We start from the raw sequence: 25426 nt of genomic DNA on the forward strand, positions 1-25426 counted from the left end.
AATAGATACTTTTAAGCCTGTAAGGCTACTCCCACTCATTGTGGTTACAACTCTACGCCCATCGACATACCCCATTGCACAGGTGTTACTAGTATTTGGGCTACTGTTTCCCCCCAGATCAAAATCACTGCTACATTCAAGAGGGGAGCAGTTTCCTTGAGCCCAAAATCGAGAACAGAGATTTCTTTTACAGCGCTGTTGTTGGAGTGACTTCTGCTTCCTGGAAGCAATGCCAGAGACATAATTTGGCCTAGCTAAAACCTAGATCACAATAGTCCTCAATAGTCATGGATTTTCATTACTGCTGTTTACACAAAATAAGGAAGATAATGGCCCAGACAAATACTGGTAAAGTGATCGCAATAAGATCCAAGAGGTCTCAAGTGGTTTAAAGAATAGAATCCTAATCAGGATACAAGCTGATTGAAGGGGCCACTAACTAAAAGTTGATTTCAGATTCTTTCTGCTCAAAGCGCTTACTAGGCCTCTACTAGAACAGGTTCACAAACCATCAAATTTCTAGCAGCTGCCCCAACTCTTCAACCAGCCAGAGTAAACACCACAAATACAAAAGAGGGGACAAAAAGCGTTGTGCAGCCATAGCAAAATAGTGAAGGCAAGTCTTGTGGCAATTGAGGTCAGATGTACGACCAGTTTTTGCAGGTGCAACAGGTTTGCGATCCTCTTGTGCATGCGAAAACCTACATGGCCAATGTACTAACACTATTTTGCAACTCGTAAAAAAGTTTTACTAGGATCCGCACGTCCCCACGTATCTATATTTTGTGAACTTTAATATCTCTGAATTTACTGAATGGATTTACACCAAAATGGATTTACCTGAATGGATTTACACAAAAAGCACTCTGTCAGGACCAACATCTAGCTTTCTGCCCATTTGGTGTAATTCCGTTCTGCAGTATGGGCTGTAGTCGTGTTCAAAAGGTAAAAACTTCCCATAGACAGGACATGGAAAAAAAACATTTTGGGACCCCTTTTTTCTTAGCCCTGCTTGACGGTTCACCCGAAACTTTCAATACAGCAGCTGATCCAAAAAGGGGATGTTTTGTGAATACTTGTGGAGATTCGTCAAGCGGCGTCAAAGTTATTGGCAAAAATAAAATGCTTTTCCTATGGAAACTTTGGTCCTAACTATATCTTCCGACTGGCTATCGCCTTATGTATATATGTATGTATATCTCAACACTGGAAGCAAGAAACAGCCCAACGTCAGGGAAAAAGAAATCATAACTTACCGCTCTGTGACTGACCAGATCTTCAACCCATCATCTCTGTAATAGAAGTTGGGCAAGGAGTCGACCCCACGGGATTTGAGATTATCAGCAATGCACATAGAAGTGTAGGTGACAGACTCCATGTATCTGGACATCAGCTCAAGACTACCTTCTCTCCCAAATATGGAACTCTGTGAATGAAAATTGCAGTTTCTGGTGAATTCTCTTTTCTATTCCACTCTTGGCACCTCTAACTCATAGACTAAAGTCACCAATTTATATCTTTTGGTTATTGCTTTCTATCTTGTATCTAGGGTGGGTGTCAATGTCTTACTGATGAAGATGTGGGCATATTTCAATGTGTCATAGAGGTACTACTGAAGAAATTAACTAATCAGCAACAAGATGGCCGACAGTGAAGGAGCTCCCTCTATAAGCTCCATGTATCCAGGGATCGCTTTTGGCATAAATCCTTGTAAATGCCCTGCCACTGAGCCCTCCCTCTCTAGAAATGGAAGAGGAACAGAAGAGTTTGACTGGAAAAGAGACAAGCCATTGTGTTTGGGGTTAATCCCTGCTAATGCTTAGACATCGAGCCCCCCTCTTTTATAAACAGGAGAGGGACAGAAGACTCCACTGGAAAACATAGGATCCCTTGTGCAGTGTCTACGTTCGGAGCACCGACTGATTCTTGGCTGTGAGATGGCAGAGAAAACCACAAAGACACGAGACAGTGGTTTGGCCCAATGAGGCTGCCCATCAGTGAGCTGCATCTTGGACAAGGAAGAATCCCCCTGGCACCACCTCGCTTCTATGGGGTCACTCTACCAATCCGGGAGACAGCTGCATCTAGAGGGAAAGAGACAACATCATCCCCCAAGGTGAGCCCGTTGCCGTCTCCTTTGCCATTGGCTCCAGTGGCCCTGAACTGAGCGGTCTCTCTTGAGTCCCACATCTATGGCCCCTGACACTCAGGACACGGTCAGGAGCCCCTGATTTCCCACACGGGAACACTATAGTCCCGGAGGCCTAACACTGTTAACGGCTGAGAAATATCGGGAGCTGACCCGGAGCCGTCCACTGCAGGCCTGCAAGCAAGTCACAGGTGTGTGCCCTTCATACTGCCATCGGGAGTGGGACCCTGGGACATCCGGAGTCCTGAATGAGAAACGAATTACTCCGAGCGCCCAGTGACACACTTCTCCCCACTGGGTACGTGACTCCCCTCTGGGGCCTAGCCCCGGCATAGTCACTGCTGGACGTACTTTACATTGCCAACTCTCCCTCCCCCCCCCAATGACCCCTTGCCTGTTTTCGCCCCCTCGGGGGCTTCATGAGCAGCAGCGGAAGCAGGCGGCAGGGCCGGGAGGCCATTGCATCGATGCTGGGGTGGGACTCAGTCCCCCAGCAGGCCCTGTGTCCAAAGTCTGCGCCCGTCAGAGGCCGAAGGAGGCCGGGCAGGGCCACCCCTCTTGACTCTGGTTAAAATTCCTGCGTAAACCTGGCTACAGGACATTATATTTCGTTCACGTCAGTGATATGTTAATCTTTTCTTTTTTTCTTTTTATGGGTTCATTCATTCATCTTACTGGGCTGTATCTGAACTACTTCAGGACCAGTTGACATACGGCCAAAGACACAAGTTGGGATTTTACTGGATTATCTCTTTAGAGCTTTGACTGTGATCCCATAGTAACGCTAGTATTTAAGCAATTGGAAAAAAAACAAAAAACAGCTGTGGAACTACACTGATAAAAAACAACCAGTTCCACCAATTCCAAAACCTAAAATCCAACCAACCTCCATCGATAGGATGCTGGAGAAAGCAATAGGAGCAGTTTCAACTGAAATTGAAAGGACTGAGAGATGACTATCACTTACCCCAAATTTGAACCCTCCCCTGATAGTCCTCGAAACATCACAAGCTTCACAAGTCTCCGGTACATCCCATAGTAATACCCCTAGGGCCCTGATTTCCATCGATGATGTGCCTAACACTGAAAGACAGATGGAGGCGATTCCCCTGTGCCAACTGAAGAGGGGAAAACCTAATCCTAAACCTCCTACCAAACAGGGTCAAAAAAGAAGAAATTAACAGAAGAACTTATGGACGATAAAGACAGTATGGAGGGGTATCTTACCAGCAGATCTGAAAGGAATAAGGAAAATCCAGCATGGGTTACAGATTTAGTGGTGGATTTACATTTTCAAATAAGGGCCAGTGTAAAGGACGAACTCAAAATGTTGATATATAGGATTGATAAGATGACAACACTGTTAGAGACTAGGGTAGGGGGCACCAACAGAAGGGAAGGGACTGGCAGCTGTCAAGTAACACAGAATACACACAATATAAGTAGGGCTGCCCAATCCCATCCCAGAATAGCCCCTCTCCCAGTAGTATCAATGTCCAAGCAAGGCAGTGTACCACAACTCCTATCAAGATAAAACCAACAATCACCCCCCACAGAACAGTGGCCCACAGCAAGATTGCCGACAATGGGAGAGGGAAGGTTCCACAAAAAATACTGAGACCCTCAAAGAAAATAGCCCACCACCATGTGTTGTTAGATTTCAAGTTAGTGAGGCCTTTACCTACAGAAATCCAAAGTGTGGATTAAGCCTGTCTGTCTCCTAGGAGATTCTGAACAGGAAAAGCAGCTCCCCAGCCCCCCCTCACCCCCCCCTCCCCCCAGCCAGCAGACCCAGGACTGGGGATTGGCTATTCAACTACCAGGCAAATATGAGCCATCCCCCCACACTAGCCCAAGCCCCTTAAGTCCTTGCTGGGTGCACCCCAAATCATTCTCCTCCATCTTGTGAGTTGAAGCCTCCCTGTGCCCCAGATTGCAGTGAGCAGAGTCCAGGAAGTGGTAAGGAGGCAGACTAGTGCTGTCTCTTCCCAAAACAAAAGTTGTAAAAAAAAAACAATTTTCCCTTTCTGTGATTTCTGTCTTTGCCTGTGGTTGTTACAGTTTAAAAATTGTAGTTTTAACCTGCCTGTGATTGGATATTTTATCACCTTTTTTGTGTTTTAAACTCAAGTTTTTTCCTGCCCATGATTGCTTCCATTTAACGTGTTGAATTGTGGGATTTGCTGTCCAAACTCTGTAGTTTTCCCTCTCATTGCTGATGACTTTTAGTTTTCCCTCCAAATTTCTCTGTTGCTCTGTGCTAAGACCTGTATGTTAAAACAGTGCACCCCAGCCACCATTTTGTGTTCACAAGCCAGTGAAACCAGCCCCCCCCCCCTGAGGTTAGTGTCCTCATTGGTTGGGTATTTGAGTGTTCTGATTGGTTTCTGGGTCTGTGATTCAATCAATGTAGGATTGGGACTAGGGCTAGGCTTATAATTTCTATTGGAAGTAGGGCCTATGGTTTCCTGTGTTATTGGTTGTTGAGACTAGGGTGGGACTAGGGCTAGGGTTAGACTTTTAATTGGAAATAGCAATTAGGGCTTCTCGTGTGATTGGTTGCTGGACTGGTTGTGGGACTAACAGTAGGGTTAGGCTTTCTATTGGAAGTAGGGACAAATGATTCATGTGCCATTGGTTGCTTGGACTTGGGGTGGGACTACTGGTAGGGCTAGGGCCTCTATTGTATGTAGAGATTAGGGGTTTTGAACTGATTGGGTGCTTGGACTAGGGCTAAGATTGGCTGTAAGGTCCTGGTCTCCTATTGGTTCTAGATTTTTAGGGCTGGTGTTGTGATTGGATAGTGTTAGGGCTAGGGTTCCCATTGGCTGATGGGGTCATCTGATTACTAGGGCTATAAAAGGCCAGGCTTAGGGAGTCTCAGCTAAGGGTGGAGAGGACAAGGGCAGTTGCCTGTTTGAGCCTGTTATGGGCGGAGAGGACAAGGGCAGTTGCCTGTTTGAGCCTGTTCGAGACTGGCCAGGGCGAGAAGTGCTGCCCAATATACATACCTCCGTTATGCATCTGTATACTTTCAATGTACTTATGGATCTCTATATTTATCACTTTCTTCTAATTTAGCATTTCCAAAGCACTTCCATATTTCTCAGACTATATTTCGCTCAATATATCCTCTACATCCACTCTCTCATTTAACCCCAACCCCCATACCACTACTATGATTCCCAAAATAACCCTTTCTAGACTCTCTCAAACTCTACCCAACCTTGCATCCTCTTACACCGCTTTTACTATACCGATCACCCAAAACAACCCTTTCTAAACTCTTCCCTCTTTTCTACCCCTCCCCAACCCTTCTGAATCCAAATAACTGACTAACATATCCACCACTAAAATTACTTTCATGTTTCACAATACTAATTCAACACTAATCCTGATGGGTTCCAGAGTAGCATGCTACTTGCGCTTCAAAACCCCATCACGGGTAGCAAGCGCTATATAAATACAAACCTCTTTCCATTCACTATCCCGCCACCGACCCTTCTCTACCCAAATAACTGAATAACATATCCACCACTCAAATTACTTCAGATTTTACTGTACTAATTTTCAACAGTAATCCTTTATGGGTTCCGGAGAGTCGTGCTACTCGCCAGAAAAGCGCTTCAACATCCATCAGGGGTAACAAGTGCCATATGGATGCAAACCTTTCTTCCCCTTTTATCCCTCCGCTATCCTTCTCACTCCAAATAACTGACTAATATCCACCACTGAAATTACTTTCATATTTCACCATATTAATTCACCACTAATCCTTTATGGGCTTCCCGAATAGCATAGTTTCAACACCTCATCAGGGGTAACAAGAGCTATATAAATACAAACCATTTTTTCCTCCTCTATCCTTCTGCTATCATTCCAAATCCAAATAACTGACTAACCTATCCACCACTTAAAATGTACTTTCTTGTTTCACTATACTAATTCAACACTAATCCTCTAGGGGTCCCGGAGTAGCGTGCTACCCGCCGAAAAAGCGCTTCGACGCCTCGTCAGGGGGAGTAAGCGCTATATAAATGCAAGTACATGCCATAATTTGGGAGTGCTCAGCGCGGAGCATTTGAGAGGTGGTCTTCTGATCCCAAGATCCCCTCTGCACTCGCATGCTTTGAAAACTGGGGTCTTTTCTATGCATCCAGTTTTACTATGCATACTTCACATCCTACTTGCAAACTTCCTTCGTGCATACTTCACATCCTACTTGCAAACTTCCTGCGTGCAACTAGGTGAGACATCCCCGCCTTCTGAATCCTTACCTATGAGCAGGCCTAGTGTGTCCCGAGACCACACCCATTTTGAGTTGAACTGCCCCTACCATGCCACTTCTCTCTTTTTCCACAGGTAATCATCTTCCCTCTAACACACCACAAACATTCCCTAAAACTAAAATAGGTCTTCGACCCCCACACAAGTCCTGATCTCTTCACGCAGAGAAACAAAAAGAAGACTGTGATCTATCCTCAGCCTTGGAGCGCCACCTAGTGGGTAAATTGTTGTTGGCGAACTCCATTATATAAACCTTGTACTGATGAACTTCTGTAGATAGAGTCTTCAGGACATTCGAATAGCATTGCTTGCATCGACTACCTGTGCCTCGGTCACTTGCTTGAAGCCTGGGTTGATCTGATCTCCACTTGGACAATTTGGACCCTTAATAAGGAGTTCCTGGTTTGACTCACATTAGGACTATTTTACCTCTTAACCACTCCTGGTCTTGCCTTTTCAGCAGGGTCTCAGAGTACTGTGAGCACTGTTTCCTCACCAACTCCTTGTGCATCAGTCCCTTACCTGTAGCCTAGTGTGAGTCCCTTTTGGACAATTGCCTCCCCTCATTTCATCAAACCAAGCACCCACACCGGACACTCCATCTGCAACACACTATACACATCCAAGGTCTCTCCAGCATATAACCAGACACTCCCTATGCAGTATTCCACACACATTAACAGTCCTGTCTTCAACAGCAACCACCTTCCCTCCATCCGTATTCACTCACCCACACAACACCATCAAGTTTTCATCCCCTGACTCAACTTAGGACTCTGATGCCAGCCCAGCCCCTACACAAACCCCCTGCCCCAGAGAAAAAAGTGGTTTGCTTTAGCCATTGACTAAAGCTCCGCCCACAAGCCACTCCTCCTTTGGCAATAGACCACACCCCTTGACATATACATGACCACACCGCCATGAAAGACATGGTCTCAATTCCCACCGCATAAAATTGCCGCCTAATCTCCCCAAACATGCATCAAAAACCTAAAAACACAAACGCTTCAAAAAAACACCCAGAGACACTAATAACAGACATCTACCACAGTGCAACACATGGAGACCTTATAACAGACCTCCGTTTCTTCACTAAATCCTGCCAGATGGAGAGGCAACTTCCTGCAGCACCTTCACGTAACAAACACCATGCACATCCCATATGGATCCAAACTTACCAAATACCCATTCCAAAAGTTTGGTGGTGAACTGTCCATATCCATCTACAGACATGGAAACATTCTGATTCAAGCCACTGGACACAATCTAGCCATCTTCGACCAGCACTTAAACATCCTCTGTGTCCTCTGTTCTTAAGCCCACCTTACCTCCTACCATCTCGAAAAACACCCTCAGCCCCTCTCCTCACTCGACCACACCCACCAACCCTCATCCCCCCACTCCAGCTCATCTACCCCAAACTCATTTCCCTTCTTCCTGTTCCCCTTGAATCTCTGAACACATTACTTGAACCTTTTCCCCACGTCAAGACCCTTCTCCCCTACACTAACTGCCCAAATACTACACCAGAATCCAGAACAGACGCGAATCACATTAGACCAGTCCTAACTGACACGCCCATTACGTCTTGCAATACCACCAGTCTGCCCTACTCTCTCCCCCGGACCCTACACCATCCCAACTAATCACCACAATCAACTGTCTTGAACTGAAAATCAACACCATACTGGAAGAAATCACCTCCCTATACATGCACTTAAAGACCTACCCCGACTCTTTTTGTAAGCACTTAATCACGCCAAGCAACTTGTCTGCCACTAACATGCACTCTGACACTTCATGCTCTACCACCTGTGCAACCAACACCTCGTGCTCCTCCACCTAGGCAACTATCCCTTTAAACTAATGCCATCTTAAACACAGATGCACCATGTCTGGTTTATTGCAACTTGAAGAGGAAACGCTGAGCCACTCATACAGAAATATCCCCAGTTAATGCTCCTACTCCAAGATCCCAGACATCCTCGGCACAAGTAGAATCCCTCCATCCAACCCACACATGGTGAGCCGAATTCCTAAACCAATTGCATGCTTCTAAAATGTCGGACAGCAGCAAAGCATGTCACTGAAATAGCTGAAACCGTTCTTCTCCATAAAATCAACCTCTGCTTCCTGACTGAACCTGGCTAAACAACCACTCATCAGCTATTATGGACTTCCTCACTCCACCGGACTTCACAAACATTCATCGTGAGCGGAAGGACCGTACCGGTGGTGGTTTAGCTATTGTACACAACAAAGACTCTGACTAAAACCTTTCCACACAGTTGAATACTCAACATTTGAACATCTAAGAGTTGATCTACCCCTAAAGACCCAAACCTCATCAAGCTCCATACCATCTATCTCCCCCCAGGTGAAAAGCTACTACTTTTTGAAGAGTTAACAGACATTATAACACTAAAGTCCATGAAGGATTCAACAGACATTATACTAGAAGACCTAGAGCTATATTATCAAGCAAGGGCGATACATTATCGCCACTTTTATCAGTAGGAAACTGCAGCTAAAGCGGCGATAATGGGCTTGATAATATGCCCTTGTGAATTCCCATAGGAGCCCCGGTTCTGGTGTTAACCTGAGCTTCTATGGGAATTCACAAGGGCATATTATAAAGCCCATTATCGCCATTTTAGCGGAAGTTTCCTGCCCATAAAAGCGGCGATAATGTATCGCCCTTGCTTGATGATATAAATGTAAATGTAAATGTACAGGAATTTATATAGCGCAAATCACCAACCGGTCTCTAAGCGCTTGCTTAGGGAACCCGTCCTGGTATTCCCCTGTGAGATAACCCCGGCAGGGTATCCGCAAGGTGAAAGCCAGGCATCCCGCCGCGAGGGGCCGTTGTGGAGATTAAGCAAGCTATTGCCCAGAGTCGCAGAGTGTGAACCCGTGAATCGAGTAGGCACCGGAGCGAGAATTGTCAAGTCCATGGACATTTTAGGACTCAAGACCCCGCCGAGCAAGGAATTGAACCCTGGTCCCGGGCTGACCTCTGCTTCCAGGTCTGCCTCCTCTAACCAGTGATATATATGGAAGGGGTCCCAGACCAAACACAAGTTATTTTAGAAGCTCAATTTGTTATATTTAAATCAATCCAAAAACAAATCAGGGTGCTAGGTGTTTTTATTTTCACTGCACCATTATAACCATTCAATGGTCCAAAAAATCAATGGGAAATATATACAAGTTCATATACACAAGTTCAATGCGCCCACAGGGAAAAGGGGGGAAGGTGCAGGGGAAAAAATACACATTTTATAGTAGTTATACATTACTAGTCAGAGTTCCTCATGTGCATGAATCTTTAGATCAAAATCAAGAAAAATCATAGATCCCCATATGAGAGGTCCAATACAGTGTACAAACATCAAAAAGCGTTTCACAATAGAAGCTCCTAATCGGCTGTATATATCAGGCTATCCTTTAGGAGTTCAAGTTTGTAGAAGAAAGTCTACGTTTCGACCCAAAAACTGTAGGATAGTAGATCCTTACTACGCGGGTCTTCGTCAGGACGTGAGGGGAGGGCGGAGGGTGTGGTGGGGCTGTTTCCTAGACAAAATAGAAGTGAAAAAACGAATTTAAAACGGTCTCCTAAAGAGTCCCGAGATGCTAAATAACGGAAGGAACCGTTACATTCAAGAAAAATTAAACTAAAATAAAATTAACTCAAAGGGGAGGAGGTTACACTGAGGATAGAGCCATAGGTTACATAAAGTTACCTGTTGAGATGTCAGAAGGCGGCCTGAAAAAAACGCCTTTTTGGGCGTCCCTAGTAGGCGCTACCTGCGGGCACTTTTTCGCCGCTTTGAACTTTTGATGTTTTGATTTAGCCGCTAAACGCACGTAAAACTGACTCGGCTTTTACTGCTTTAATTTGCAGATATGTCCAAGTGAAATTTTCACTTCCAGAATCAATTTAACAAACTCCGCCACGACGGATTACAAAAATAAGATCGACTCTCTAAATCCGACCATGCCTTAAAGCTGAGGTAGGCCATACAATACGTTTTCACTATATGTACTGTTTAGTGATAATCCATGGCAATCAAAACTCATGTTTGGCGCTAAAATAAAAAAATATATATATTTTTTCTATTATGGTCCTCTAGATACGGAAAGCCAATGCTACAATTAAGTCTCTACATTGTCAAGGACTGCGTTTTTTTCAGGCCGCCTTCTGACATCTCAACAGGTAACTTTATGTAACCTATGGCTCTATCCTCAGTGTAACCTCCTCCCCATTGAGTTAATTTTATTTTAGTTTAATTTTTCTTGAATGTAACGGTTCCTTCCGTTATTTAGCATCTCGGGACTCTTTAGGAGACCGTTTTAAATTTGTTTTTTCACTTCTATTTTGTCTAGGAAACAGCCCCACCACACCCTCCGCCCTCCCCTCACGTCCTGACGAAGACCCGCGTAGTAAGGATCTACTATCCTACAGTTTTTGGGTCGAAACGTAGACTTTCTTCTACAAACTTGAACTCCTAAAGGATAGCCTGATATATACAGCCGATTAGGAGCTTCTATTGTGAAACGCTTTTTGATGTTTGTACACCGTATTGGACCTCTCATATGGGGATCTATGATTTTTCTTGATTTTGATCTAAAGATTCATGCACATGAGGAACTCTGACTAGTAATGTATAACTACTATAAAATGTGTATTTTTTCCCCTGCACCTTCCCCCCTGAGGTAATAGAAATTTTCAGGTAGCTAATGTGTCCCCCACTCGCACCCTATCCATGCACCCATGTTCCTTGTATGTCGTGTAACTTCCGCTCCGTACCTGCTAGACAGACGCAAATACATTTGCGTCCATCCTTAACATGTTAGCTATTCAGTCATGCCAAGAAATCCCGTTAATTACGCTTCTAGGCATACGGTGCCAACGTCTGTACATGGTGCACTTCTGAATTTCATACACGTTTTCCTTCATGTTTCCTGGCCCAGTCAAGCTAGGCCCTTAGAGGAGGCCCCCGAGCCTCATCTCTCCTGTCTCCGAACGCTGTAAGCATCCCTGACCCCTGTCTTACTTCCTGCCAGCTCAGCGGTGCCCGGCTCGGCCTGGACTGCCTGCCAAAAGTGTATTTTGCCTACAAGTTATCTGCTCAGCCTCCTCGAAAACACATTCCAGTCTAGTGAAATAGGTAAACATATTCCCGGCTACAGAGCAAAGGGCCCGGCCTTCCTGTCCTCCTTGCAAGTGATTTACTGAACCCGTTACCATGGTAGGCCCTTGGCTCCGCACGTTGCACCAAGATACGTCTGCACACACCAGCATTCAGTATTGAACGGCCTCTGCTCGAGAGACCTTTTACTTCAGACACTACATGTTATAGGTACAGGTTGCCCTGACACTCCAGACATCAGTCTCCTCCACTAGTGCTAAAGTCAAAGCCCCCCAGTTACACGTCATGCTAGTTGCGCGCGCAGCCAGGTTAAAGGTTTCTGCTGATCCTGCAACTTTCTCTATGCATCCACCCACATGTGACGTTTCTTGTTACGTTTCTCTGACATGTACAGTGCACGCCCATGTGTACGCCCTTTTACACGCCTCCTATTACGCACATGTGTTCTTATCTCTCTCTTTTCACCTGTTACGCCTACTGTATTGGATTCAATTGTGCTACTTTACTATATATAATGTGTAAATGCTAATAAACGTTGAATGTCCCTTCCCGAACCTTAGTGGTGACGGAACATGATATCCATCCTCGAGGATCATTGTCCATTAAAGCCCGTATGACTCAGATACCACGGACTCTGCCTCTCATTTGAATGAGCTGTCTTGTATTGATAATTATACGGAAAAATGCATAGGTAAATTTATTTACCACATAATTTGGCGCCCGAATAGGGACCCCCCCCCTTCCCCATTCGCCGGTGAAGTCACGCGGCCTTTGACCCCTTCTACTGCCCCGACGGAAACCGTGCACGTTTGCGGGTTTTCCTGCTATCTTCCCTCGGGCCCACGAGGGAGACGGAGACTGCGGTCCGGCGTCCAGACGAGGCGGTGAGGAATGCGGAGGATCCCGACCAGAGCCCTAGTCGAGAGAGCAAGGCCCGAGGTGTCCGGAGGCCCACCTGTTCCGAAGCGCATGCGTGGTAGCGTGATGCGTGCCAGTCAGATGTCGTAGCCGTCCAGTCCAGTCCAGTCCAGTTTCCGAGGCCTTCAGTTTCTTGCTTCCCGGTGAGTACCGTTGTTGGGAACGCATCTAGACGGGTTCATTAATTTGTGCCCGGTAAAGACAGATTTGGGTACACAGATCTGGTCCTGACGTGTTCACTTAGGTGAATACGGTCCGACGTGTCTCTTTATGAGACCGGTCTGTACTGTTTTAGCAGTGCATCTAGTTATTCAGTATTATCTCGAGATTTCCAGAATATGTGTTCTCTATGTACCAGGTTTTCAGTCTGAAATGTTTCAATGTGTTTTAATGTTGTAGTGTGAATGATTGTTTACTGTTTATTACTGTGTTTATTGTGTTCACGTCCGAATCGCTCCAGTCATGCCGCTGTTTTCAAAGTTACGTCAGATAGGTACTAGGAAAGGGATACTCGAAGAAGCAGTTCCCGTCCCGCCTAGGGACACTCCAGGATATTTTATGTACCACAAGCATGGCTCAGATGCCGTGCTGTATTTAGACTTATGGGTGGATTACACCAAGAATCTGGAAGAGAAGTATAGATGGCCTGTCTCAGGGACATGGGATGCGGATTGCATCATGAGAGTAGAAGAAGCGTTGTGGAAAAAGAAAGCCAGACAATCTCAGAAAGATGCCATAGAATTGTGGCGTAAAGAATCACATAGAAGAACCGAGAAAGCAATCAGAAAAGCAGAGAAAAGTAGAGAAGAATCCGAAAAAGCCAGAGAAAAGGAGTTACTAGAAGAAGGAGAACAAGTCAGATCAGAACAATTAGACCACCAAAGAAATGCACTCATTACAGGCATGTATCCAGTTCTTGCCGAGGGCCTGCCCAAAGCGACTCCGGAAGTACCCCGTAATCTGCCACCACCATTGGTTCCGACTAAACTCCGTCACAAACAGACCGCAGCAGACATTTTCCTTTCTTCCTATTTAGATGATGCATCTCCAGCATATACTAACGTACCCGTAGCACCCGTTAACAATGTACAGCAGCATGTCCCGGCTGATCAAGCCACGACCCCTCCACGCCAAGATTCGCTTCCCGCACCAGTTGTCACTTCCCCTACTGCTACTGCTACTGGCCCCCCCGTTATTGGTCCTCTCAATCCTTTTTCAACAGATACAGCTCAGAGTCAGTCCCCGTTACATGTACCTTTCCCACACGCCATGACGTCAGGTCATGCCCATGCTTCCGCCTCAGGAGGTGCCGTAGGAGGTCACCTTCACACCCCGCCACAGTTACAACGAGTGACAATGAGAGAATTAGCAACACAGCGTACTCCGAAAGCAATGACATATGAAAAGCTTAGACAGTATATTACAGATTGTAGATATGATCCAGTACCTGGTAAGAAAGGAGACATGATGTTAGCCTCGTTACGTTTACGACGTGTTACAGATTATTTGGTGTTGTTACTTGAAATGCCAGACCATCTAGACAAAATATATCATTTCATTAGAACTGGGGAGAGACCAGAATGTATTCGTGAAGCCATGGCATATCAGAAAGTTGAGACACAAGGGTTAATATTACGATTTTTGATTAATTGTTTGATAAGGGAACAAGATCGGCCAGGTGTTGTTCAAGAAGAGATGGATGTCCTGATAAAATGGGGTCAAAATATTGCAGATTGTAAACATGACAAACAGAATTGTATAGATGCCATGTCCAGAAAGATCCGTAAAGAAATAGTAGCAATACATAACAGACAGAAGGCTGAAAAAGAAGCCGAGTCAGACAAGAACGACTCCTCCTCCGAGGAGGAAGAAATAGAGACTCCAGTAGAGAACCAGGATACAATAGCGTACGTAGGTAGAGTGAAACTCCCTAAACAGTATACTTTTGATAGACCTTTTGACAGACCCATCCGTCTAGAAAACAAGAAACGTTTCCTTTCCCCGATACCAGAGCAATGTTCTCTTGAACATGTATTCCAAGTCACTGATAAAATACTGAAGGAAAGAATAGGTTATCATGAACTTAATACCTTACGTGATCAGGAACTAGCCCGGTCAGCAGTCCAATGGGCTGGAAATGACAGTATATATAAAGATGATTTAGTAGTGCAAACGTTTTTGAGCCTTACTCCAGAAGAACAGCGACTAGCTGGTATATACATGATCCAACATCTCATTACATTATATGAAAACCAACAATCCGATCCAGGTCCATTGTATAATTTATTGCATGACTTACTCCTGAGAAGATGGAGAGGCCTAGGTACCGATTTAATTGATATCATTCTAGAACAGCGTCACAAATACAGAACTTTCCTGACTCCACATTTAGTTTCTGTTCCACCCCCAGTAAGACAGTCATATCACCTAGACAGACAGAATCCCTTACGAGAAGTTCACCCAGTTCTGGGTACAGGAGATACGCTTGAACGCGTATTTGTATACACTCCTTTGACTAAAATGGAATTACTGGAAATTAAGAAAATAGTACCTTGTCACGACAAAGATCCTGCAGGGTTCCACCGTGAATTAAAAGACATGTTACTTATGGGCGATTACACGTATTCCGACATTCTTAAAATGCTAAAAGTACTATTGCCAGCAGGGATTTACGAAAAACTGAAAGAGAAAGAATGGGAGGTGGGAGATAAAAAGATTATTTGGACTGAATTAGAGGACGAGGACAAAGGACGTACCTCAGGTGTAGGTCTTGGGGAAAAGACTAAAGCATTACCAGGATTATTAGTACAGGTTTTGCCTAGATTATTGACAGTTAAAAAGGAAGACTGGGATGCAATCTCAGCCTGCAAACAGAAACAAGACGAAGATACTAGTGACTTTTATTCCAGATTCGAGAAATGTTTCATTATTAATAGTGGCCTGAAAACAAGTAGCGAGTCATATCCACATCTTTTTGTAACCAAATTAGTCGAGAATTCCTTACCACAGGTTAAGAATAGAGTATTGAAAGTTGAAAGTACATGGCAAGCTAATACGCCTTCCCAAATGTTACAGATGTTACAGTACCACCAGATCAGAATTAGAGAGGAACACGATCATGAACAAAGACGTATGAAAGACACGAAAATGAAAGTACTAGTTGCCCAGACTGTTCCAGCAGATGGTCAGAAAAGGGGTAACACACAAAACACACAGACTAGTCATTCTGCAGCTCCTGTTAAAGGGAATTGCAATTATTGTAAACAGCCAGGTCACTTTATAAATGAATGTGCCGTTCTCAGACACAATATTGCTACAGGCAAAACGAAAGAAAGACCACGTCCGCCTAGACCAGAACACGTTCCACAGAATCAGAATATTCCGCAGAATCCGCAACCTCCACAGAATGCACAGCAACAGACAGTAGCTGTACCCCAACCTCAACCCATTGCCGTAACACAACACGTCACACAGCAAATGTACCAGTATGCACAGTCCGATTATCCCGATTATCAGCAGTACACATGAAACAGCCTAGAGAGGGAGGTTGGCTTGCCCCTTATCGAGGTTCCTGTAGATCAAGATGGTCCCTATGTACATAGTCAGGTATTAGGGAAAGACAGACAATTTTTGATTGACACAGGGGCGAGCAGAACTACCATTAGTCATGACGAGGTTCCAGGGGCACCCCTCTCAGGCTCACAGAATGTTTCCCTTGGATTTTCAGGAAAGCCTATTGTTAACGAAGTATCACAGCCAGTTCCCCTTGCAGTTGGTCCATTGTCCCGTACTACAGATTTATTGCTTACGAAATCATGTCCCGAAAATCTGCTTGGTATTAAAACGCTGAAAGCTCTAGGAGCAGTTATATGTTGTTCTCCGGAAGGAGTGAGATTATTCCTTCGTGATTTTAAGGGTCATTATGTGTTGAGAGATTTTGATGTTAGATTGAAAAATGTTCCACAGCATTTATGGGCGCAAGGTCCAACTGATGTAGGTTGTATGCATATTACTCCTTATCGTGTCACACTTAAGCAAGGTGTTGTACTGCCCCGAATTCGACAATACAAATTGCCCCCCGAGGCTGTAGCAGCCTTACTGAAAATTATTGACGAGCTCATTGCCCAAGGAGTAGTTGTAGAAACTGACTCCAATGTATGTAATTCTCCTATCATTCCGATTCTTAAACGTACTGACCCAAATGCTCCTCCAGTTTATCGCTTGGTGATCGATCTTCGAGAACTGAATAAATGCATAGTACCACAGTACCCAGTGGTCCCAGACATTTCATCACTATTGACTGCCATTGATCCCGAAGCAGCGTTCTTTACTGTAATAGACCTCAAGAACGCCTTCTTTAGTGTTCCCATTCATCCCGATAGCCAATACCTTTTCGGATTCTGTTTAAATGGCCGAAGCTTCAAATTTGCACGTGCACCTCAAGGGTTCACGGAAAGTCCTAGTATTTACAGCCAAGCACTGAAACGACAATTAGACAGTATTCACATGCCTATTGACACTGCTCTACTTCAGTATGTTGATGATCTACTGATCACAGCACGGACCGAACGTGATTGCGAGCGCGCGTCACTGACAGTCTTGTATTTTCTGGCCGAAAAGGGGCATAAAGTGTCCCCTTCGAAGCTCCAATTCTGTGCCCAGCAAGTGGTATACCTTGGGCACTTGCTGTCCAAGAGGGGTAGACAGTTAACACCAGATCGTATCCAGTTAATTGCACATCTGCCACAACCCAAGACACAAAAGGAAGTACGGGCCTTCATTGGCCTCACTTCGTACTGCAGACAATGGATTCCGCAATATGCATTTCTAGCCAAGTCACTCATACAGTTGACAACACAGGGGACAGCGACTTCGACTGTCCTCCCTTGGACTCAGGAACATACACAAGCCTTTAATGACTTGAAGAAAGCTTTATGTCAAGCACCTGTTTTAGCGACACCATGTTACAGCAAACCTTTTTCATTGTTTGTCACAGAACGCGATGGCACAGCATTATCCGTTCTTACACAAGATCAAGCAGGACACCATAAGCCTTGTGCTTATTTTTCTAGTACATTAGATCCAGTAGCCCAGGCCCTGCCTGCATGCTTGAAATCAGTTGCAGCGACAGCTCTAGCTATCAGACAAAGCGATTCAATAGTGTTAGGACATCCCTTGACAGTACAGGTTCCACATTCCGTGGAAGTACTTCTGAACCGCACCCAGACTCAACACTTGACCATAGCACGACTGACAGGTTATGAACTGACACTTTTTCAGCCACACATAGAAATCAGACGCTGCAACATACTCAATCCTGCCACATTGTTACCCTCGAGTGCAACAGATCCAGCACCACATGACTGTGTTGAAGTCATTAATACAGTGACAAAGCCCAGACAAGACTTGACAGACATTGCATTGACCGATCCAGACCTGACACTTTATGTGGATGGTTCATGTATGAGAACAAGCACAGGAGAGCTAGTGGCCGCCTACGCAGTGACCACTGAAACTGAAGTCATGGAAACACATCGTATTGGCACATTATCTGCTCAAGCTGCAGAGCTTATTGCTCTGACCCAAGCCTGTATACTAGCCAAGAACAAGAGAGTTAACATATACACAGATTCGCAGTATGCATTCGGAGTCGTTCACGACTTCAGAGTCCTTTGGGAAGAGAGAGGTTTTTTAACTTCTCACGGTACCAAGATCCAACACGGTCCCCTCATTCGAGCTCTGTTAGAAGCAATACACTTGCCTACAGCCATAGCCATCATGAAGTGCAAAGCACATACTAAAGTCACCGACACTATTTCCCAGGGTAACGACCTGGCAGATCGAACAGCTAAACTCACAGCTCAGACAGACATTCCGACTGACATGACAAAGACCGATGTAACTACACCGACACATTGCCTGACAGTTAAGGATCCCACACTAGACGTACTCGATATACAGACACATGCAACCCCAGACGAAATCAAGAAATGGACTGAACAAGGAGGGATCCAGACAGATCAGGGATGGATGACGAAGGGACGAGCCACATGGTTCCTCCCCGACTCTATGGTTCAAATCATTATTAATACAGCACATAGTCCAACACACTTAGGAGAGAAAGCCATGTTAGACAGTTTACAGAATCTCTGGTACAACAAACATTTACGAGCAGCAGCGAAACAGAAAGTGCGTACTTGCATGATCTGTTGTCAGTTCAATCCAGGAAAATGTGTCCCCGTGGAACAGGGTGGATTTCATCCTCCTGACCATCCTTTTGAAGTCCTCCAGATGGATTATATCCAGATGGACAGATGCCGAGGATTCAAATATGTCCTCGTAGTCGTATGTGCTCTTTCCCGATGGACAGAAGCATATCCAGTCCCAGATTACACTGCTCCAACCACTGCCAAACAGCTGGTACGTGAGTTCTTCCCACGGTACGGCTTGCCCCGTGTCATGTACTCAGATAATGGACAGCCGTTCTCGTCCGAGCTTATGAAACAGGTATCACTCCTGTTAGGTTACCAATGGAAGTTCCACTGTGTCCGACATCATGAAGCCGCAGGTCTCGTAGAGAGACATAATCAGACCCTGAAAACACGCCTAGCAAAAATATGTGCCGATAAAGGTGTAGATTGGATAGTTGCCTTGCCAGTTGCACTCTTTTACATGCGAATGGTAGCTCATTCTAGAACAGGGCTATCCCCGTATGAGGTGGTCTTCGGTAGGCCTCCAAATATGTGGGGGACGCCTATGCCCCGTAAGATTACTGATATTGAAAGTACTATGCTGACAGATTACTTGGCTGCATTGATGTCTGCACTACAATCTTGCCGTTCACAGGTCGCGGCAGCCTTCCCAGACAACACCGAGGTGAAACCGCATGAACTTGTTCCCGGTGACATCGTCGTGGTCCGCAATTTCGACAGATCAAGCCCTCTGGAGCCCCGCTGGAAGGAGCCCAAAATCGTTCTGATGACCACAAGGACCGCTGTGAAAGTAGAAGGAAGGAAAGGCTGGCTGCATTTGAGCCATGTGAAGAAATTTTGTGGACTTCCGCCAAAAACTGTTTCCCAGGACTGCCACATTCCAGACATTGATACAAAACTCCCCCTGTTAGAGAAAACTCCGCAGCAGGAGTATAAGTCAAAGTTAAGGTCTAGTAAGTCAGACAGTTTAATTGTTTAAGTCCCCCTCGGGTGAAGCGGTTAGACAGGTTTCTGACATGTATAGAATAGACCCAAGTAGTCAGAGAGATAGGCGTGCCGAGAAAAGAAAAAAGCACTGTAAAGTTTTGCACAGCGGATGCATAATTGCCTTGATCTCATTGTTTCTTCTGAGTCTTACGATTATATGCATTAGTCTAATGTTACACATTTTCTTTCCTCTTGATTCACTTGCACATGTTTCTTCTAATGATACTGTAGAGCACACTTTTAGTGACCTGCCCCCTCATGAATTGTCCTATTGTTTAGCCATGCGCAACAATACATTCATCCGTATGTTACATCATTCACACCAGACCAGCAATGCCACTAATTGCTGGGTATGTGGCCGACTCCCTCCCTATCAGAAATACAAGGGAGCTCTGCCCCTCTTTCCTTATCCGTTCACACATAATGGTTCGTGTGGTGCATGGTTTACTTTAATGTCTTCCCTAGATAGTAAGTCCAAGGTTTCCCAAGGCAATTGGATATGGGGGAACCTGAATACAGTCATGAATAAAATATGTTTCCCAGACCAAGAAGGTCTTCCCCAAAGGACAGGGACCGATCTAGAAAACGAAGTGTATGGATTAGGTAATTTTACACTTAACCTCATGATCCTGAACGTGCAGTCTGAGACTAATTCGGATTTGCCGTTTATTACAGTTTTACCAGTAAAAGGTGAATTATGTGTCAGAAAGAATGGTTCAGTACATCTAGGACACAGTGATTGTAATACTGTTGTCGAATTCAGTGATAAAGGAAAGTCTACTTTCAGAGCCTCCCGCTATTCTTATTTCATATGTGGTCAGACAGCCTATGTACGTCTGCCATTGGATTGGGATGGGACGTGCTATATTGCGTTCCTATTGCCACCCGTTTTTCTAGCCCCGCCTGATTATCACAGAAATCCACATCTCGTTCATGTAAGACATAGAAGGGAGATCAAGATCCCAATTGTCGATCAGACTGAAACTACATTAGAACAATATATAGATTTCAATAAAGGGTTTTTTCCATTCATAGGTACTGTCTCAAATATTAAACTAATATGTAAGTTAACTAGAACCTTGGAAGCAGTAGTGAACGAGACTACTTCTGCTTTAGGAAACCTGACCGAGGAACAGTCTGCTATGAGACTTGTTGTTCTTCAAAATCGCCTTGTCCTTGACGTCATCCTGGCAGATAGGGGCGGGGCTTGTAGAGTCATCGGATCCAGTTGTTGCGTGTTTATTCCTAATAACGCGCCGTCCGTGTATAAGGCCATTACTCGGCTTCATGAAATAGCTCACCTGATACACCAGAATCCAGGCTCCTGGACTTGGTCCGGTTGGTTCTGGAGTGTAATATCCACCTGGGGATGGAAATTGTTATCATTCCTTGGAGTAATATTGGTCATAGTATTCAGTTGTTGTCTCTGTCTGCAATGTGGGCCAGCGATTTGCGGCTTGTGCGCCACAGCTTGTATTCCCCGTCCAAGTACACGTTCCCGTTCCCGAATAAAGAAAGATGAACAAATGATGCTTTACGAACAGATAGACGGTCTCATGAATATAGATATATCCTGAAGGGTGTAGTAGGGTCCAAGGAGGGAATGAGGTAATAGAAATTTTCAGGTAGCTAATGTGTCCCCCACTCGCACCCTATCCATGCACCCATGTTCCTTGTATGTCGTGTAACTTCCGCTCCGTACCTGCTAGACAGACGCAAATACATTTGCGTCCAACATGTTAGCTATTCAGTCATGCCAAGAAATCCCGTTAATTACGCTTCTAGGCATACGGTGCCAACGTCTGTACATGGTGCACTTCTGAATTTCATACACGTTTTCCTTCATGTTTCCTGGCCCAGTCAAGCTAGGCCCTTAGACGAGCCCCCCGAGCCTCATCTCTCCTGTCTCCGAACGCTGTAAGCATCCCTGACCCCTGTCTTACTTCCTGCCAGCGCAGCGGTGCCCGGCTCGGCCTGGACTGCCTGCCAAAAGTGTATTTTGCCTACAAGTTATCTGCTCAGCCTCCTCGAAAACACATTCCAGTCTAGTGAAATAGGTAAACATATTCCCGGCTACAGAGCAAAGGGCCCGGCCTTCCAGTCCTCCTTGCAAGTGATTTACTGAACCCGTTACCATGGTAGGCCCTTGGCTCCGCACGTTGCACCAAGATACGTCTGCACACACCAGCATTCAGTATTGAACGGCCTCTGCTCGAGAGACCTTTTACTTCAGACACTACATCCTCCAAACATGAGATACCAGATATGCTATAGGTACAGGTTGCCCTGACACTCCAGACATCAGTCTCCTCCACTAGTGCTAAAGTCAAAGCCCCCCAGTTACACGTCATGCTAGTTGCGCGCGCAGCCAGGTTAAAGGTTTCTGCTGATCCTGCAACTTTCTCTATGCATCCACCCACATGTGACATTTCTTGTTACGTTTCTCTGACATGTACAGTGCACGCCCATGTGTACGCCCTTTTACACGCCTCCTATTACGCACATGTGTTCTTATCTCTCTCTTTTCACCTGTTACGCCTACTGTATTGGATTCAATTGTGCTACTTTACTATATATAATGTGTAAATGCTAATAAACGTTGAATGTCCCTTCCCGAACCTTAGTGGTGACGGAACATGATATCCATCCTCGAGGATCATTGTCCATTAAAGCCCGTATGACTCAGATACCACAGACTCTGCCTCTCATTTGAATGAGCTGTCTTGTATTGATAATTATACGGAAAAATGCATAGGTAAATTTATTTACCACACCCCTTTTCCCTGTGGGCGCATTGAACTTGTGTATATGAACTTGTATATATTTCTCATTGATTTTTTGGACCATTGAATGGTTATAATGGTGCGGTGAAAATAAAAACACCTAGCACCCTGATTTGTTTTTGGATTGATTTAAATATAACAAATTGAGCTTCTAAAATAACTTGTGTTTGGTCTGGGACCCCTTCCATATATATCGACTATTTACCCAGGTCCCACTGACGGGTGCAACCCTGTTATCTATAACATCCTCTAACCAGTGAGCCACACTTCTCCGCCCACAAACTTGCACTTGAATGATGCCAACGACATAAAAGTACAAGCCCTATCCACCCTACTTGACTTGAATGGTCTCACTCAACATTAAAAAAAAAACACAATAAAGACTCGAACCTTCACTCAATCGTCACCAATCATAATGGCACTGCCCTCCACTCCATCATTCCTGTCGACTGTATAAACCACCAGCTAATTCTTTTCAATCTTAACCTTAACAGGCCCAAGCTTCCTAACCAAACCTATCCTTTGAAGCACTGGATGAGGAACATACACCAAATCCAGCAATCAGTGCTAGAATCTTTAATCAGCTCCTAGATTCTCACCATCCTGAGCTAACCACCGCCAAAGATCTCACCTCCCACTATAACACAAAAATGACAGTACTCCTTGAGACCACCCGCCTTTAAAACAAAAAAAACCCAAGATATATCCCTTCCAGATCCTAGGTCAACACAGACCATAAAAGGAGAGATGACAATTCAGATTGACTGAAAGAAAATGGCGAAAACAACCCTCACTAGCTCATCTCTCTTTCATCCGAGCAGAACACACAAAATACAAAAATCACATCTACAGAGAAAAGTCATACTTTTACCAAACCCAAATGGATCAATTCCAGAAACAGATCCAAAGACCTCTTCAAAATCATCAAACATCAAACCTCCGCTATCCCACAACACCTTATTGATTCCTCCAACAAACGCTGTCAAGAGTTTGCCAAATCTTCTCAGATAAAATAACAAACACTGAACTCCTGCTGGACCTTCAAACCCTCTCTCCACTCACAAGAGTTGACCCCGTTTCCAAAGTTTCCGTTTCCAAAGAAGGCCCCCCTTACCTCACCAGCAATGGAAAATGGTCCTCCGAAATCTGTCCCCTGAGAGAACCAGAACACCATTCCCAATCACCTACATGTTCCAGAATTGAAAGCATCTTGGAAAAGGAAGTCCTCAAAAAAATAGCATGCTTGAAGCCACCTCCCACCTTTCCGACCTTATCCCCCCTCTCTTGTCAAAAATCTCTGATACATCATCTCACCAACTTGGACTAAAATCATCAACTCCTCCCTATCCAGTGTCTCCATGCTGGCATCTATTAAACTCAACCAAATCACCCTTCCGCCTGGGGTCGGTCAGACGCCAACCTCAAAGACCTCAACAACTACAGACCTATAACCAACCTCCCTCTTTTTGCCAAAACCATGGGAAGATGTGTGCTCTTCCAGTTAAACAACTGCATCAAAAAATTCAATTTACATGATAATGAATAGAACTTCAAATATCATAAGTATGACTTGCGTTTCGGAGAAGGCAGGGGTCCAACATCTAATTGATACATTCTCAATAAACCCCATGACTCAACAATCACCTCCAACTTGATACACTTACTGGATAAGAAAAATGAAGGCTGGGGCCAAACCACTCAAGACAAAGCAGAAATGGAATTATTATGAATTATCAAGAAAAGTAGGCAAGACAGTGCCCCAGGACCGAACGGTGTTCCTCAGGCAATCTACAAGCAAGATCCACATTTTTGGGCCAGCAATCTTAACAACTTGTTCCGGACGATCACTGTCGCCAGTAGTATTCCGGAAAGTTGGAGAGGTGCGATCATTAACCCGATATACAAGGGCGGGGATCGTAAGGACCCGGCAATTTATCGCCTGATTGCGCTAATAGACGCAGAGGCCAAATATTACGCTTCATTGGTTCTAGCCGATCTCGTAAAATGGTCCGATGAAAATAACAAAATCCCCGTAAACCAGTCAGGGTTTCGACGTGGCATAGGCACATTGGCAAATGTCATGGCAATAAGCTTGATTGCCGAAAAAAGCCTACAAGACCAGCAAGCTTTACATCTATGTTTTGTGGACTTTAAGGCGGCCTTTGACCATGTCAGCCGTCAAACATTGTGGGCCAAACTAAAGCAACATGGCCTGCCAGACACGATCTTAAACCCAATTATGGACCTTTATACCAACACCTGGATTCAGGTTAAGATCGACAATGGCCAAAGTTTAACAAGGAAGATCGCAACCAGTGAAGGATTGAAACAAGGTTGCGTCCTGGCCCCTCACCTGTTTAATTTATTTATGGCAAATCTGACTCCAAGGTTAGATGGGGTCAATGCACATCCTCCACGGCTAGGAACTTTGGCCCTCATGCATCTATCCTATGCGGACTATATTGTCCTTCTCAGTCAAACGAAAATAGGGGTGCAACGTCTCAGGCATGAGCTGGCCGGATACACCAAAACTAATCTGATGGAAATAAACAGCACAAAAACAAAGGTCTTGAATATAACGCATCGTCGTCCTAAACAGCTGAATTTTACAATTAACTACATGAACCTGGAAGTAGTGGACAGTTACAAATATCTGGGGATACATCTGGACAAACAGTTCACATTCTCCACGCTTTCGACGCTATCGAAAAGAGGGGAGCACCTCTATTGCATGCATTCTGCAGCCTATCAAAACAGCTAAAAGGCCCTTTGTTCACTTCCCTTCTTACAGTCATTAAAGCTAAGTTACTACCAACAATAGCATACGGTAGTGTGGTACATAATGGAAGAAGTGCTCTGTTACTAGATAAAATCAAAACGAGAGTGTACAAACGCATATTCAGTTTCTGTGCGACGCTTCACCAGCACAGGTAC

The 25426-nt window shown here is 44.9% G+C and overlaps 1 protein-coding gene across 1 annotated transcript in view; it reads right to left on the reverse strand.

The window, feature by feature from the left end:
* LOC147678098 (hydroperoxide isomerase ALOXE3-like) overlaps positions 1-25426 on the reverse strand; it is a 319605-nt gene that overhangs the window by 81773 nt on the left and 212406 nt on the right. The window contains exon 10 of the mRNA XM_086945959.1: positions 1257-1426. Within this exon, the coding sequence (XP_086802085.1) occupies positions 1257-1426 (170 nt within the window). The remainder of the gene's footprint in view (positions 1-1256; positions 1427-25426) is intronic.

This window comes from Lissotriton vulgaris, chromosome 12, assembly GCF_964263255.1.
Source record: "Lissotriton vulgaris chromosome 12, aLisVul1.2, whole genome shotgun sequence".
NCBI lineage: Eukaryota > Metazoa > Chordata > Amphibia > Caudata > Salamandridae > Lissotriton > Lissotriton vulgaris.